The 16,390-nt window shown below is 44.8% G+C and overlaps 1 protein-coding gene across 2 annotated transcripts in view; it reads left to right on the top strand.

The window, feature by feature from the left end:
• The window catches only part of LOC137375798 (slit homolog 3 protein-like), a 909,976-nt gene that overhangs the window by 689,397 nt on the left and 204,189 nt on the right, over positions 1 to 16,390 (top strand). For both annotated transcript variants that reach the window (XM_068043263.1, XM_068043262.1), the window contains one exon: positions 1,964 to 2,118. In XM_068043263.1, coding sequence (XP_067899364.1) covers positions 1,964 to 2,118 — 155 coding nt within the window. The remainder of the gene's footprint in view (positions 1 to 1,963; positions 2,119 to 16,390) is intronic.

Below are 16,390 nucleotides of genomic sequence, written 5' to 3'. Positions count from 1 at the left end.
ACTCCTGCAGTGATGTCCTGGAGCTCAGATGATTGACCTCCAACAGCCACAACCATCTTCCTTTGTGCTAGGTATGACTCCAACCAGCGGAGAGTTTTCCCTCTGATTCCCATTGACTTCAGTTTTGCTAGGGCTCCTTGATGCCATACTTGATCAAATGCTGCCTTGATATCTCTCACCTCATCTCTTGAGTTCAGCTCTTTTGTCCATGTTTGAACCAAGGCTGTAATGAGGTCAGGAGCTGAGTGGCCTGGTGGAACTGATAGGAGCATATATCAGGATTTTCATGCTGAAGGTCAGCACAGCTCCATCTTAGGTGAAACTCTGCTCTGGGAGTACTGATTTGTGAAATCTAAATTAAAAGCAAAATACTGCAGATGCTGGGAATCTGAAATAAAAACAAGAAATGCTGGAAATACTCAGCAGGTCTGGCAGCATCTGTGGAGAGAGAAGCAGAGTTAAAGTTTCAGGTCAGTGACCCTTCATCATAACTGAAATCTATCCTGGCTGTCTCCATTGCCTGCATTCATAGTCTAGCAAATTTGTGAGTCTGTGATTCCGCTGTAAAAGACTGGGGTTTGGCAGAGAGTTGGTCCCACCCATTTGCTTTCTGTGGGACTCTGTTTAAAAGGGGACCTGAACCCACCTATAGAGACTGGGTCTGCAGACTGATCAGAGAAAGAGGGAAAGCTCAAAATGGGATGTATGATAACCATGAAAATAAATTGTCTGGTGTGAGCATAATACGATGAGTGCCGGCAATAAATCAGACTGTAGACGGCAAACAACTGAGCTTAATCCTATCCTCTGCCCTTCTGCATTGATCGCTGATGGACAATATTTGACCCGTTGCCATATGCAAGACGTTGTTAAACATTTTGCTGCCATTTGTGCCCTCATGTTGGCAATCCATCTGTAGTCAAATCACCTTTTGACACTTACTCATGAAGTGGAACCATCTGGCAGAAAAAAAGGCACAATAAGCCTCAACATGAGCTTTGTTTGCACTTTGCCCAGTTCCTTGCAACTGACTGTTTATCATCTGTGTAAGATCACTCTACATAAATAGCATTGCAGTCGGACAACAAGGAAATAAAGGCATGACATGCAATAATGTAGAAGCCTGAAGCTACCTCAGAGAGGGTGTGCTGCTTCAGTCTCTCATTCCTCATTTTTGTTGTCATTTGATGTTGGAACTTGAACTGTACTTTGAGGTCCTGCTTTCTTGTAAAATTGTTATTGGAAAGGCTAATTCAGTTTACTGACCTTTCGCGAGTTTGTGTGTGCATCTGATATTTAGCTCACTGTAACTTCAAAGGGGGAAACTCTGACTGTATGCAGTAATGGAATAGCATGAATCGGTCATCTGTGCACCTGCTTCTTCCCACTCACTATATAGCCGTGCTCCCAGCTTAGGGGTTTAATCTTTTCAACCAGTCTCTTCCCAGCTGTTCCCAGCAGGTGGAATTAATCCTCTGCAAGGCCTCGGCATGCAGCCACTGAAAAGCTCTTTACCATTGTCACCCAGCCAAACCTGGGGTGATGTCACTTTATAAAATGAAACTGTGTATCTGCCACTTAATGACCAAGGAGCAGAAGCATTCAACGCATTGCTATGATGCGTCTCCGGTTCACCCACTCTATCCTGACCAACAAGTACAGTAGAAGAAAGAAAGGAAGAGTTTACATTTATCAAACACCTTTCCCAACCTCAGGACATCCCAAAGTGCTTTACAGCCAATGAAATACTTTTGAAATGTAGTCACTGTGGCAATGTGGGAAACGTAGCAGCCACATTATGCACAGCAAATTCCCACACACAACAACACAATAATGGTCAGATAATCTGTTTTCAGTGATGTTGCTCAGCCAATCTGCCTCTTCCTCCTCATTAGTTATCTATTGCCCTTTAGCTGTTTCTGTAGGATGTTTCATTCTGTTTTTTTTCCCTTCCTGTGTTCAGTGTGGAGACAATCAATGATGGACAGTTCCACACCATCGAGCTGATGATGATGAACCAATCGTTGAGTCTAGTAGTGGACAAAGGAACCCCCAGGAGCCTGGGGAAGCTGCACAAACAACCAACTCTGAGCCTGAACTCCCCGCTGTATATTGGAGGTGGGTTTGTTAGTCATTTTCTCCAACTCTTCATCTCCAACAGCCATAAGGGGAATCAGATGAGCAATGCATTATTGTCAATCACTCGGTTTCTAACTGCAATCCATTTTTATACCCGTTCATACCTGAATAAAATAGCACAGCTCCCAGTTTGAAGAACACTCATAAATAAGGTCACTGAGGCTCTCTATTCAAAGAGAAATAACTTCTATTTCATTCCATCTTGGCAGAGGTTCTGCAGGCTTACCCATGGTGCAGGAATAACTAGCAGTGTATGCAAGATGTGAGGATGAGGTGAAGGATAAGAATGTTAGGTATAGGTCCTGAATTATAGAATTTCTTAGTAGGTGAGTGATGGGGGTGTGGTGAATTCAGCAGTGGCCGAGGATAGTGGTGCAGATCATAGAATATGGCATTTGAAGATGCATTTGCTGACCTTGACCACCCTTGTGAGGTCATTAAACTTCTTAGCACTGCATCCAGGTCCTTGGGACTGCGCTCCTGTTATTGACCTCCATGGCTATCTGCTCGCACTGCCTTCTCACTATGTGTCTGGAGGCCTCTGGTCCCTATGATTAGAGAATGTCACTCCTCCTTTCCACCTCTTCCACCAAGACCTCCAGTAAAGCATTGGAAAATCTTGGTGCACACTCTCTCCAATAGTCAGCCATTGTTCACTGTTTCCCAGGTCAGATTTGGGTCACAAAGGATCCCCGCTTCTGCTCCAGCCATTTGAAGCAATGCAAGCTAGCTTTAATTAATGCCAGCAAGTTAGAATTCTATGCCCCCTGCTGATGTATGCAGCCAAGCAACAGTGCAGTTAGTGCTGGCTGCATGTAGAAATCGTGATAATGATTAGGCAGCACAAAGTTGCCATGCAGCTTGCATTACATCAAACACAATGTGCGATTACTTTGTGTCTGTTTTCGGGGGCTATTCAGTTTAGCAGCTTCATTGTCTAGACTCCCACATGCCCAATGGTCATTTACGCCAGGTGGTAGAGCAAGGTGCCCGTGGAGCACCACAGTCAAACACAAATGGGAACTTATTAAACCTGTGGCGTGAACAGCACTGTGAGCAGCAGACTTCCCAACTCAGGCAACACAAACACAGGTTTCATACTTCACTGAACAAAGCTGAAGGAGTTCTCTAATCTCAATCAATGATTCAGAGGGAGGCCGGTCAGTCTAACCTTGGTAGTGGGCAAATTATTGGAATCAATTGAAAAACAGGATCTGGTCTGGTCTAGTCTTTGGCCTCCTTGTCTCGAGAGACAATGGATAAGTGCCTGGAGGTGGTCAGTGGTTTGTGAAACAGCGCCTGGAGTGGCTATAAAGGCCAATTCTAGAGTGACAGACTCTTCCACAGGTGCTGCAGGTAAAATTGGTTGTTGGGGCTGTTACACAGTTGGCTCTCTCCTTGCGCTTCTGTCTTTTTTGCTGCCAACTGCTAAGTCTCTTCGACTCGCCAAGCTTCAGCCGCGCCTTTATGGTTGCCCGCCAGCTCTGGCGATTGCTGGCAACTGACTCCCACGACTTGTGATCAATGTCACAGGACTTCATGTTGCGTTTGCAGACGTCTTTAAAGCGGAGGCATGGTTGGCCGGTGGGTCTGGTACCAGTGACGAGCTCGCTGTACAATGTGTCCTTGGGGATCCTGCCATCTTCCATGTGGCTCACATGGCCAAGCCATCTCAGGCGCCGCTGACTTAGTAGGGTGTATATGCTGGGGATGTTGGCAGCCTCGAGGACTTCTGTGTTGGAGATACGGTCCTGCCACCTGATGCCAAGAATTCTCCGGAGGCAGCGAAGATGGAATGAATTGAGAGTCGCTCTTGGCTGACGTACATTGTCCAGGCCTCGCTGCCGTAGAGCAAGGTACTGAGGACACAGGTTTGATACACTTGCACTTTTGTGTTCTGTGTCAGTGCGCCATTTTCCCACACTCTCTTGGCCAGTCTGGACATAGCAGAGGAAGCCTTTCCCATGCGCTTGTTTAATTCTGCATCGAGAGACAGGTTACTGGTGATAGTTGAGCCTAGGTAGGTGAACTCTTGAACCACTTCCAGAGTGTGGTCGCCGATATTGATGGATGGGATATTTCTGACGTCCTGTCCCATGATGTTCGTTTTCTTGAGGCTGATGGTTAGGCCAAATTCATTGCAGGCAGCCGCAAACCTGTCGATGAGTCTCTACAGACACTCTACAGTGTGAGATGTTAATGCAGCATCATCAGCAAATAGGAGTTCCCTGATGAGGACTTTCCGTACTTGCTTTTAGACAGGCAAGGTTGAACAACCTGCCACCTGATCATGTGTGGAGGAAAATTCCTTCTTCTGAAGACTTGAACGCATGTGAGAGCAGCAGGGAGAAGAAGATCCCAAACAGTGTAGGTGCGAGAACACAGCCCTGTTTCATGCCACTCAGGATTGGAAAGGGTTCTGATGAGGTGCCGCTATGCTGAATTATGCCTTTCGTATTGTCATGGAATGAGGTGATGATACTTAGTAGCTTTGGTTGGCATCCGATCTTTTCTAGTAGTCTGAAGAGACCACGTCTGCTGACGAGGTCAAAGGCTTTGGTGAGATCAATGAAAGCAACGTAGAGGGGCATCTGTTGTTCACGGCATTTCTCCTGTATCTGGCGAAGGGAGAACAGCATGTCAATGGTGGATCTCTTTGCTCGAAAGCCACACTGTGCCTCAGGATAGACATGCTCAGCCAGCTTCTGGAGCCTGTTTAAGGCGACTCGAGCGAAGACTTTCCCCACTATGCTGAGCAGGGAGATTCCACGGTAGTTGTTGCAGTCGCCACGGTCACCCTTGTTCTTATAGAGGGTGATGATATTGGCATTGCGCATGTCCTGAGGTACTGCACCCTCGTCCCAGCACAGGCAAAGCAGTTCGTGCAGTGCTGAAAGTATAGCAGGCTTGGCACTCTTGATTATTTCAGGGGTAATGCCATCCTTCCCAGGGGTTTTTACGCTGGCTAGAGAATCAATGGCATCACTGAGTTCCGATTTTGTGGGCTGTACGTCCAGCTGATCCATGACTGGCAGAGACAGGGCTGCATTGAGGGCGGTCTCAGTGTACTCCCTGGAGTGCACTTCTAGGTAGTGTTCCACCCAGTGGTCCATTTATAAACTATCACTTACTAGGGCACGGACTAATCAAGGATAGTCAGCATGGCTTTGTTAAGGGAAGATCGTGTCTGAATAACTTAATTGCAGGTTTAGGCACTTGAGGTGCATATTCAGAAACAAATGAAGTTATCTACAGGTGCAGAAAGTGTAGGTGTTCTTTATTTCGTGGCGCAAGTAATTTGAATCTTGAGGGTTTCTGTCTCTACTACCCCTACAGGCAGTGATTTCCAGACCCCTACCACCCACTGGGTGAAAAAATATTTCCTCATCTCCCCTCTAATCCTTCTACCAATCACTTTAAATCTATGCCCCTTAATCATGATCTCTCTGCTAAGGTAAATAGGTCCTTCTCATCCACTCTATCCAGGCACCTCACAATTTTGTACATCTCAAACAAATCTCCCCTCAGCCTCCCTTGTTCCAAGGAGAACAACCCCAGCCTATCCAATCTTTCTTCATAGCTGCATTTTTCCAGTCCTGGCAAACTCCTCATAAATCTCCTCTGTACCCTCTGTAGTGCAATTACATCCTTTCTGTAATGAGGTGGCCGGAACTGCTTACAGTACTCAAGCTGTGGCCTAACTTATACAGTTCAAGCATAACCTTCTTACTCATATTCTATGCCTCGGCTAATAAAGAAAAGGATTCCATATGCCTTCTTAACCACCTTATCGACCTGTCCTGATATCTTCAGGGATCAGTGGACATACACTCCAAGGTGCTTCACTTCACACCTCTCAGTATCCTCCCATTTATTGTGTATTCATTTGCCTTGTTTGACCTCCCCAAATACATCACCTCACACTTCTCTGAGTTAAATTCCATTTTCCACTTTTGCTCACCTGACAAGTGCATTGATATCTTCCTGCAGTCCACAGCTATCCTTCTTGCTATCAACTACACAGCCAATTTTTGTGTCATCTGCAAACTTCTTGATCATGCCCCCTACATTTACGTCCAAATTGTTAATATATACCACAAAAATCAGGGGACCCAGTAGTAAGCCCTGCAGAACGCCACTGGAAACAGCCTTCCAGCCACAAAAACACCTGTCAACAATTACACTTTTTTTCCTGCCACTGAGCCAATATTGTATCCAGTTTGCTACATTTCCCTGGATTCTATGGGCTGTTTTTAAACCAATCTGCCATTGGGGACCTTGTCAAAAGCATTGCTAAAATCTATGTAAACCGCATCAACTGCACTACCCTCATCAATCGTCCTTGTTACTTCTTCAAAAAATTCAGGCAAGTTAGTCAGACACGACCTTCCCCTAACAAATCCATGCTGACTACCCTTGATTAATCTGTGTCTTTTTAAGTGATAGTTTATCAATTCTGAGAGACAGGATTCCAATAATTTGCCTACTACCAAGGTTAGACTGACTGGCCTGTAATTATTCACTCCCTTTTTAAACAAAGGTACAACATTAACAGACTTACAATCCTCCAATACCACACTGGTATCCAGTGAGGATTGGAAAATGATGGTCAGACCTTCTGCTGTTTCCTCCCTGGCTTCCCGTAACAGCCTGGGGTACGTTTCATCCTGTCCTGATGATTTATCCACTTTCAAGGATGCTAATCCCTTTAATACTTCCTCTCTCCCTATGTTTATTACATTCAATATTTCGCATGCCTCCTTAACTGCAATGTCTGCATTGTGTTATGACTGAGGCGGGAGGAGTTAATTCAGTCCTACTTCTCCACAGGTCACAGCATATCAATACATTTTCCCAATTACCGAAACAGCCAACTAGATACTCTATTTGTCCTCAGAATAAAGAACACCAACCAAATATCTTTAATAAACAACAAAATTATCCATTTATTATAAAACCAAGTCTTAACCAATAATGAAGTAAATATATATGTGATTCAAAATATTAAAGCCCCATATTTTTATATATATCCTAGTCCTTACGCACACGTACATACATCCAAAAACCGGTTAACTGGGAAAAAGGGGATTTTGTTTACAGCTGTTTCAAAGGAATAAAAGGAATATAAAACAAAAACTTAGATTGCAATGATCCGGACAGACATTCTTTGGTTAGGCGAAGTGTCCCAAAGTCAAATAGATGGATGCCACTCGAAATCTTTCCAGGCGAGGTTGATGAACAGTCTGTTTTGGGTAGGCATTCAAAGAAATTCAACTGCAAAAACATCACATAGGTCTTCCATCAGGTGTGCATCAACAGGTGTCAGTTCTCACATTTGATGCAAAAGTCCTTTTAAAGATTCAAGGTTTCTGCAAATATCCAGAGTTTCTTCAAAAATGCAGGAGGCAACGGTACCACTTCATATATGCTTTGCCAGAGCAGGGATTCTTTAAAGAGAGGTAATAGCTTTCTGTTTTTTCTTCTGAACTCCTGGCAGGTCCATCTCAAATTCCAATTGCCTGCTTTAGTCCAAACCCACTGGTTTTTAAAGTTCATAAATGAAACTACTTTTCCAAGCAAGTCTCGTGCTAAGTCATAAATTCTCTCGTCATAACAAAGGGTAGCTCTTAGGTCAAAACCCCCTGTGGTTTCCTTGAAATCACCCAGTTTCCAGTATTAGTTTACTGGTCAAAACTAGGATCCTCTTGTTGACCTTCCTTATTTTTTTTATAAGCATCCATAAAGTTCAGCTATCTCCAGATGATTCAATGTCCATGAGTTTTTTCTTTTAGTTTTTAAAAATATAGATTCCTAAATTTAACAAAAAATATGGACTCTTGTAACAATTGTCCCCCTCTTTTGTGAAGACAGACGCAAAGTATTCATTAAGAGTCATACCCACATCTTCCACCTCCAGACATAGATTACCTTTTTGGTCTTTTATGGGCCCTACTCTTTCCTCAGTTATCCTTTTACACGCAATATATTCATAAAACATCTTTGGGTTCTCCTTGATTTTACTTGCCAAGATGCTTTCATGCCCTTTCTTTGCCTTCCTAATTTCCTTTTTGATTTCAATCCTCCACTTTCTATACTCCTCTCGGCTTCCTGTAGTGTTGAGTTCTCATTGTCTGGCATAAGCTTTCCTTTTCTGCTATCTCATATCCTGTACGCTCTTTGACATCCAGGGGGCTCCAGATTTGGCGGTCTCACCCTTCTTCTTTGTGGGAGCATGTTTATTCTGAAACCCCTGAATCTCCCCTTTGAGTGCCTCCCACTACTCTGACACTGACTTACTGTCAAGTATCTGTTTGCAGTCCACTTCTACTAAATCACTTAACAGATTAGGAAAACTGGCCTTACCCCAATTTAGAACTTTAACTCCTGTTCTATCTCTGTCCTTTTCCATAATTATCTTAAAACTAACTGAATTCTGATCGCTACCAGCAAAATGCTGTCCCACTGCCACTCCTTCCACCTGCCCAGCTTCATTACCTAGTACCATGCCCTCTCTTGTTGGACTTACGGTACAAAAATTTCTCCTGAATGCACCTTAAGAATTCTGTTCCCTCTATTCCTTTCACACTAAAACTATCTCAGTTCTCATACACCGTTGGTGCGTTCTCACTCGCTGCTCAGTCTGTTCTCACTCGCTGCTCAGTCTGTTCTCGTTTGTGCCTAACTGTGTTCTCATTCATGCTTCAATGAGTTCTCATTCACGGTTTTATCTGTTCTCCTTCACAGCTCAGTCTGTTCTCATTCATTGCTTAGTGTATTCTCATTCATTGGTCAGTTTGCTTTTAGTCATTGCGCAGTCAGTTCTCAGTGATTTTTCAGTTTGCTCTCATTCACTGCTCAGTGTGTACTCATTTGCAGTACTGTGTGTTCTTATTCACTGCTCTATGCGTTCTATTACGGACAGGTAGAAAGAAGTGGGGCGGTGCAGTGGTTAGCATTGCAGCCTCACAGCTCCAGTGACCCGGGTTCAGTTCTGGGTACTGCCTGTGCGGAGTTTGCAAGTTCTCCCTGTGACCGTGTGGGTTTCCGCCGGGTGCTCTGGTTTCCTCCCACAGCCAAAGACTTGCAGGTTGATAGATAAATTGGCAATTGCCCCTAGTATAGGTAGGTGGTAGGAGAATGGTGGGGATGTGGCAGGGAATATGGGATTAATGTAGGATTAGTATAAATGGGTGGTTGTTGGTCGGCACAGACTCGGCGGGCCGAAGGGCCTGTTTCAGTGCTGTATCTCTAAATAAATTTAAAAAAATAAAGTGTGGGTAGCTCCCACTGTTCACCTCCCAACCGACCGCAGTTGTATTTTGTTAAAAATGGTGAGTTAATCCCTGAGTATTTTCAGGGTCAAATTTGCAGTCAAATGACAGGTTTTCTCACAGGTTAAAAAAGGAAACTCTTTATTTTACACAATTCCCAAAATGGTCGCACCTCCTCCACACACGGATTCACTCACACACACTTACATAAGAATAGATAGTGAGAGAGAAAAGGGTAGGTGGTTTAAAGTCCAAAGTGAGGTAAGTGTTTACTGTGGTTTTTTGTGGTTTACAGTAAACCTGTTGAATCTTCTCAGAAGGAAAGTTTTTTTTTAAGGTGCAGGCCAACGAGTTTGTAGTCTTGAATTTGTTCAGGTGTTGCAGAGTTCTAGTAGTTACAACTCAGCACGAAGCTGGTGGTGTGGATGTTGTTACCTTCACAGATGGAGCGTCTTAAAGTCACTTTGTGATGTCTCTGCTGTAATGGCTGTTCAGTTATTGTTCAGCAGAGTTTTTCTTGCTTGACTGGATCTCTTGCACATTTGGACTGCTCTCTGAAGGTGTTGGTTTAATTCTCCCCTCTCTCTCCAGAGGGCTGCTTTTGAAGGTAAAAATCTATCACATTCATGTTTCTGTTAGGAGAAACATGGTCCTCTCCTCTGGTGTCATCACGCAATGGACCAGGATATGGAGACCATGGCTAGCAATTGATGGCTGAATGGGGACCATTCTGTTAACACTGCTATTTCACACCTATTCAATTTTGGTTTGGGCTGTGAGTCTGTCTCCAGAATCTTTTATTAGTTCATTCATGTTGATAAGAGTCATTCATATGAAATAGTGCTCCTTTCAATTTCAAACGGGTTCTCCCAGAGCCATTTTAGATGAGGTTAATGAGTTCCATCTTTCCAGCATGAGGGGTCATGTGACTGCTACTTCATTTTGACTGTTGTACAAGTGTCCATATTCTTGTGGTTTTGTTTAACAGTTGATGTTTTTTTAAATTCATAATTCTTCCATTTCATTGTTTATTTCATCACGGCTCCTCACATGTACATTCATCCATGCATTCCTCAGACTTCCCGTCATAATTTCTGTACAGGCTAGTTGGTTGGTACAGTATTTTACATTCTGGACAAGGCATCTGCTGTAATGTTGTTCCCAGCTATATGTACAAATTTCAAGTTGAATGGCTGGAGCAGCAAGTTCCGTCGAAACAGTCTGGAATTTTTAACTTTGAATTTTCTAAGGAATGTTAGGGGAAACTGCAATTCTCTTTCCTCTTTTTCCTTTTGTAATTCCAATGTTTATGATTCCGATTAAATCTTTGCTAAAGCTATCTTTTCAGTTTCAGATTCCATGCTTGTTTCTTTTGGTTCTGGGTAAGATGAAAATGGTGAGCTAGATTCTTAAGGATTTCAGGTTTCTTTGTTTTTTTTGTTTGAACATGACTCCCACCTGGGCAGCTATAGTTTTAAATCTTCAATACTAAATTGATTTAACTTATCATGAGATATGTCTTCTTGCTGTCCATGCTCGTCAGGATTAAATGTTGCCATGTCTTTTGTCTCCAGTACTGTAGAGAAGAAAAGAATGATATTTTTAGAGGTCAATTTTCCTCCCTTTTCAAATCTCTCATTTAATCTGATTGTTCAAAACTCTCGGCTTCGAGACCCCAATTTGTTACGGACAGGTAGAAAAAAAATGTGGATGGTTCCCACTCTTGACTTCGCAACTGACTGCAATTGTATTTTGCTAAAAATGGTGAGTTAGTACCCGAGTGTTTTTAGGGTCAAATAAGCAGACAAATGCTGTAATGGCTGTTCAGTTATTGTGCAGAGAGATTTTCTTGCTTGGCTTGATCCCTTGCACAGGCTCTGACTAGATTGCTTTCTGAAAGTGTTGGTTTGATTCCCCCCTCTCTCTCCAGAGGGCTATCTTGTGAAGGTAAAAATCCATTATCATTGCAGTTTCTGTAAGGAGGCACATGGTCCTCTCCCCTGGTGTGTCCACACATTGAACCAAGATGTGGAGACCATGGTTATCGATTGATGTCTGAATGGGAGCCAATCTGTCAATATGATACTATTTCACACCTATTCAATTTTGCTTTAGGCTGTGAGTCTGTCTGTCTTCAGAATTCTTTGCTGGTTCATTCATGTTGATAAGAGCACTTCATATGCAAGAGTGTGCCTTTCAATTTCAAAGGTTTTTCCCCAAGAGCTATTTCAGATGTGGTTAATGAGTTCCATCTTTGCAGACAGGTTTCTTGATTTCCGGTACAAGAGGAATCAGGTGGCTACTACTCCATTTTGACTCTGGTACAAGTGTCTATGATCTTGTGGTTTTGTTTGAGTTTTTTTAAAATTTATAATGCAATCATTTGATTGTTAATTTCATCACGGCTCATCCCAGGGATGACAATCCTCATCAATTAACAGAATGTTCTGATTTGCAGATCAGTGTGCTCTCATTCACTGCTCAGTGTCATCATTCACTGCTCAGTGTCATCATTCACTGCTGAGTGTGTCCTCGTTCACTGCTCAGTGTGTCCTCGTTCACTGCTCAGTGTGTCCTCGTTCACTGATCAGTGTGTCCTCGTTCACTGCTCAGTGTGTCCTCGTTCACTGCTCAGTGTGTTCTCATTCACTGCTCAGTGTGTTCTCAGTCCCTGCTCAGTGTGCTCTCATTCACTGCTCAGTGTGTTCTCATACACTGCTCAGTGTGCTCTCCTTCACAGCTCAGTGTGTCCTCATTCACTGCTCAGTGTGTTCTCATTCACTGCTCAGTGTGTTCTCAGTCCCTGCTCAGTGTGCTCTCATTCACTGCTCAGTGTGCTCTCATTCACTGCTCAGTGTGTCCTCGTTCACTGCTCAGTGTGTCCTCGTTCACTGCTCAGTGTGTCCTCGTTCACTGCTCAGTGTGTTCTCATTCACTGCTCAGTGTGTTCTCAGTCCCTGCTCAGTGTGTTCTCATTAACTGCTCAGAGTGCTCTCATTCACTGCTCAGTGTGTTCTCATACACTGCTCAGTGTGCTCTCCTTCACAGCACAGTGTGTCCTCATTCACTGCTCAGTGTGTTCTCATTCACTGCTCAGTGCGTTCTCATTCCTTGCTCAGTGCGTTCTCATTCACTGCTCAGAGTGTTCTCATTCACTGCTCAGTGTGTTCTCATTCCCTGCTCAGTGTGTTCTCAGTCACTGCTCAGTGTGTTCTCATTCCCTGCTCAGTGTGTTCTCATTCCTTGCTCAGTGTGTTCCCATTCACTGCTCATCGTGTTCTCATTCACTGCTCAGTGTGTTCTCATTCACTGCTCAGTGTGTTCTCATTCACTGCTCAGTGTGTTCTCAGTCACTGCTCAGTGTGTTCTCATTCCCGGCCCAGTGTGTTCTCATTCCTTGCTCAGTGCGTTCTCATTCACTGGTCAGAGTGTTCTCATTCACTGCTCAGTGTGTTCTCATTCCCTGCTCAGTGTGTTCTCATTCACTGCTCAGTGTGTTCTCATTCCCTGCTCAGCGTGCCCTCATTCCCTGCTCAGTGTGTTCTCATTCCCTGCTCAGTGTGTTCTCATTCCCTGCTCAGTGTGTTCTCATTCACTGCTCAGTGTGTTCTCATTCCCTGCTCAGCGTGCCCTCATTCCCTGCTCAGTGTGTTCTCATTCCCTGCTCTGTGTGTTCTCATTCCCTGCTCAGTGTGTTCTCATTCCCTGCTCAGTGTGTTCTCATTCCCTGCTCAGTGTGTTCTCATTCCTTGCTCAGTGTGTTCTCATTCCCTGCTCTGTGTGTTCTCATTCACTGCTCAGTGTGTTCTCATTCCCTGCTCAGTGTGTTCTCATTCACTGCTCAGTGTGTTCTCATTCCCTGCTCAGCGTGCCCTCATTCCCTGCTCAGTGTGTTCTCATTCCCTGCTCTGTGTGTTCTCATTCCCTGCTCAGTGTGTTCTCATTCCCTGCTCAGTGTGTTCTCATTCCTTGCTCAGTGTGTTCTCATTCCCTGCTCTGTGTGTTCTCATTCCCTGCTCAGCATGCCCTCATTCCCTGCTCAGTGTGTTCTCATTCCCTGCTCTGTGTGTTCTCAATCCCTGCTCAGTGTGTTCTGATTCCCTGCTCAGTGTGTTCGCCTTCCCTGCTCAGTGTCATCATTCACTGCTCTGTGTGTTCTCATTCCCTGCTCAGTGTGTTCTCAGTCACTGCTCAGTGTGTTCTCATTCCCTGCTCAGTGTGTTCTCATTCCTTGCTCAGTGTGTTCTCATTCACTGCTCAGTGTGTTCTCATTCCTTGCTCAGTGTGTTCTCATTCACTGCTCATCGTGTTCTCATTCCCTGCTCAGTGTGTTCTCATTCACTGCTCAGTGTGTTCTCATTCACTGCTCAGTGTGTTCTCAGTCACTGCTCAGTGTGTTCTCATTCCCGGCTCAGTGTGTTCTCATTCCTTGCTCAGTGCGTTCTCATTCACTGCTCAGTGTGTTCTCATTCACTGCTCAGTGTGTTCTCATTCACTGGTCAGAGTGTTCTCATTCACTGCTCAGTGTGTTCTCATTCACTGCTCAGTGTGTTCTCAGTCACTGCTCAGTGTGTTCTCAGTCACTGCTCAGTGTGTTCTCATTCCCTGCTCAGTGTGTTCTCATTCCTTGCTCAGTGTGTTCTCATTCCCTGCTCATCGTGTTGTCATTCGCCGCTCAGTGTCATTATTCACTGCTCAGTGTGTTCTCATTCACTGCTCAGTGTGGCCTCATTCACTGCTCAGTGTGTCCTCATTCACTGCTCAGTGTGTTCTCATTCAGTGTTCAGTGTGTTCGCCTTCCCTGCTCAGTGTCATCATTCATTGCTCAGTGTGTTCTCATTCATTGCTCAGTGTGTTCTCATTCACTGCTCAGTGTGTCCTCAGTCACTGCTCAGTGTGTTCTCATTCCCTGCTCTGTGTGTTCTCATTCCCTGCTCAGTGTGTTCTCATTCAGTGTTCAGTGTGTTCGCCTTCCCTGCTCAGTGTCATCATTCACTGCTCTGAGTGTCCTCATTCACTGCTCAGTGTTATCATTCATTGCTCAGTGTGTTCTCATTCCCTGCTCAGTGTGTTCTCATTCCCTGCTCAGTGTGTTCTCCTTCCCTGCTCAGTGTGTTCTCATTCCCTGCTCAGTGTGTTCTCAGTCACTGCTCAGTGTGTTCTCATTCCCTGCTCAGTGTGTTCTCATTCACTGCTCAGTGTGTCCTCATTGACTGCTCAGTGTGTCCTCATTGACTGCTCAGTGTGTCCTCATTGACTGCTCAGTGTGTCCTCATCGACTGCTCAGTGTGTCCTCATTGACTGCTCAGTGTGTTCTCATTCAATGCTCAGTGTGTTCTCATTGACTGATCAGTGTGTCCTCATTCACTGCTCAGTGTGTTCTCATTCACTGCTCAGTGTGTTCTCATTGACTGCTCAGTGTGTCCTCATTCACTGCTCAGTGTGTTGTCATTCAATGCTCAGTGTGTCCTCATTCACTGCTCAGTGTGTCCTCATTCACTGCTCAGTGTGTTCTCATTCAATGCTCAGTGTGTTCTCATTCACTGCTCATTGTGTCCTCATTCACTGCTCAGTGTGTTCTCATTCACTGCTCAGTGTGTTCTCATTCCCTGCTCAGTGTGTTCTCATTCAGCGTTCAGTGTGTTCGCCTTCCCTGCTCAGTGTCATCATTCATTGCTCAGTGTGTTCTCATTCACTGCTCAGTGTTTTCTCATTCATTGCTCAGTGTGTTCTCATTCACTGCTCAGTGTGTTCTCTTTCCCTGCTCAGTGTGTTCTCATTCAGCGTTCAGTGTGTTCGCCTTCCCTGCTCAGTGTCATCATTCACTGCACTGTGTGTCCTCATTCACTGCTCAGTGTTATCATTCATTGCTCAGTGTGTACTCATTCCCTGCTCAGTGTGTTCTCATTCCCTGCTCAGTGTGTTCTCATTCCCTGCTCAGTGTGTTCTCAGTCACTGCTCAGTGTGTTCTCAGTCACTGCTCAGTGTGTTCTCATTCCCTGCTCAGTGTGTTCTCATTCACTGCTCAGTGTGTCCTCATTGACTCTCCAGTGTGTCCTCATTGACTGCTCAGTGTGTCCTCATTGACTGCTCAGTGTGTCCTCATCGACTGCTCAGTGTGTCCTCATTCACTGCTCAATGTGTTCTCATTCAATGCTCAGTGTGTCCTCATTGACTGCTCAGTGTGTTATCATTCACTGCTCAGTGTGTTGTCATTCAATGCTCAGTGTGTCCTCATTCACTGCTCAGTGTGTCCTCATTCACTGCTCAGTGTGTCCTCATTCACTGCTCAGTGTGTTCTCATTCAATGCTCAGTGTGTCCTCATTCACTGCTCAGTGTGTTCTCATTCACTGCTCATTGTGTCCTCATTCACTGCTCAGTGTGTTCTCATTCACTGCTCAGTGTGTTCTCATTCCCTGCTCAGTGTGTTCTCATTCAGCGTTCAGTGTGTTCGCCTTCCCTGCTCAGTGTCATCATTCATTGCTCAGTGTGTTCTCATTCACTGCTCAGTGTGTTCTCATTCACTGCTCAGTGTGTTCTCATTCACTGCTCAGTGTGTCATCATTCACTGCTCAGTGTGTTGTCATTCACTGCTCAGTGTGTCCTCATTCACTGCTCAGTGTGTCCTCATTCACTGCTCAGTGTGTTCTCATTCCCTGCTCAGCGTGCCCTCATTCCCTGCTCTGTGTGTTCTCATTCCCTGCTCTGTGTGTTCTCATTCCCTGCTCAGTGTGTTCTCATTCAGTGTTCAGTGTGTTCGCCTTCCCTGCTCAGTGTCATCATTCACTGCTCTGTGTGTCCTCATTCACTGCTCAGTGTTCTCATTCATTGCTCAGTGTGTTCTCATTCCCTGCTCAGTGTGTTCTCATTCCCTGCTCAGGGTGTTCTCATTCACTGCTCAGTGTGTTCTCATTCCCTGCTCAGTGTGTTCTCATTCCCTGCTCAGTGTGTTCTCAGTCACTTCTCAGTGTGTTCTCAG

The sequence above is a fragment of the Heterodontus francisci genome, chromosome 12 (genome assembly GCF_036365525.1).
Source record: "Heterodontus francisci isolate sHetFra1 chromosome 12, sHetFra1.hap1, whole genome shotgun sequence".
In the NCBI taxonomy this organism is placed as follows: Eukaryota; Metazoa; Chordata; class Chondrichthyes; order Heterodontiformes; family Heterodontidae; genus Heterodontus; species Heterodontus francisci.
The sequence above is the reverse complement of the archived record's forward strand: the minus strand, read 5'-3'. Positions and strand labels throughout refer to the sequence as shown.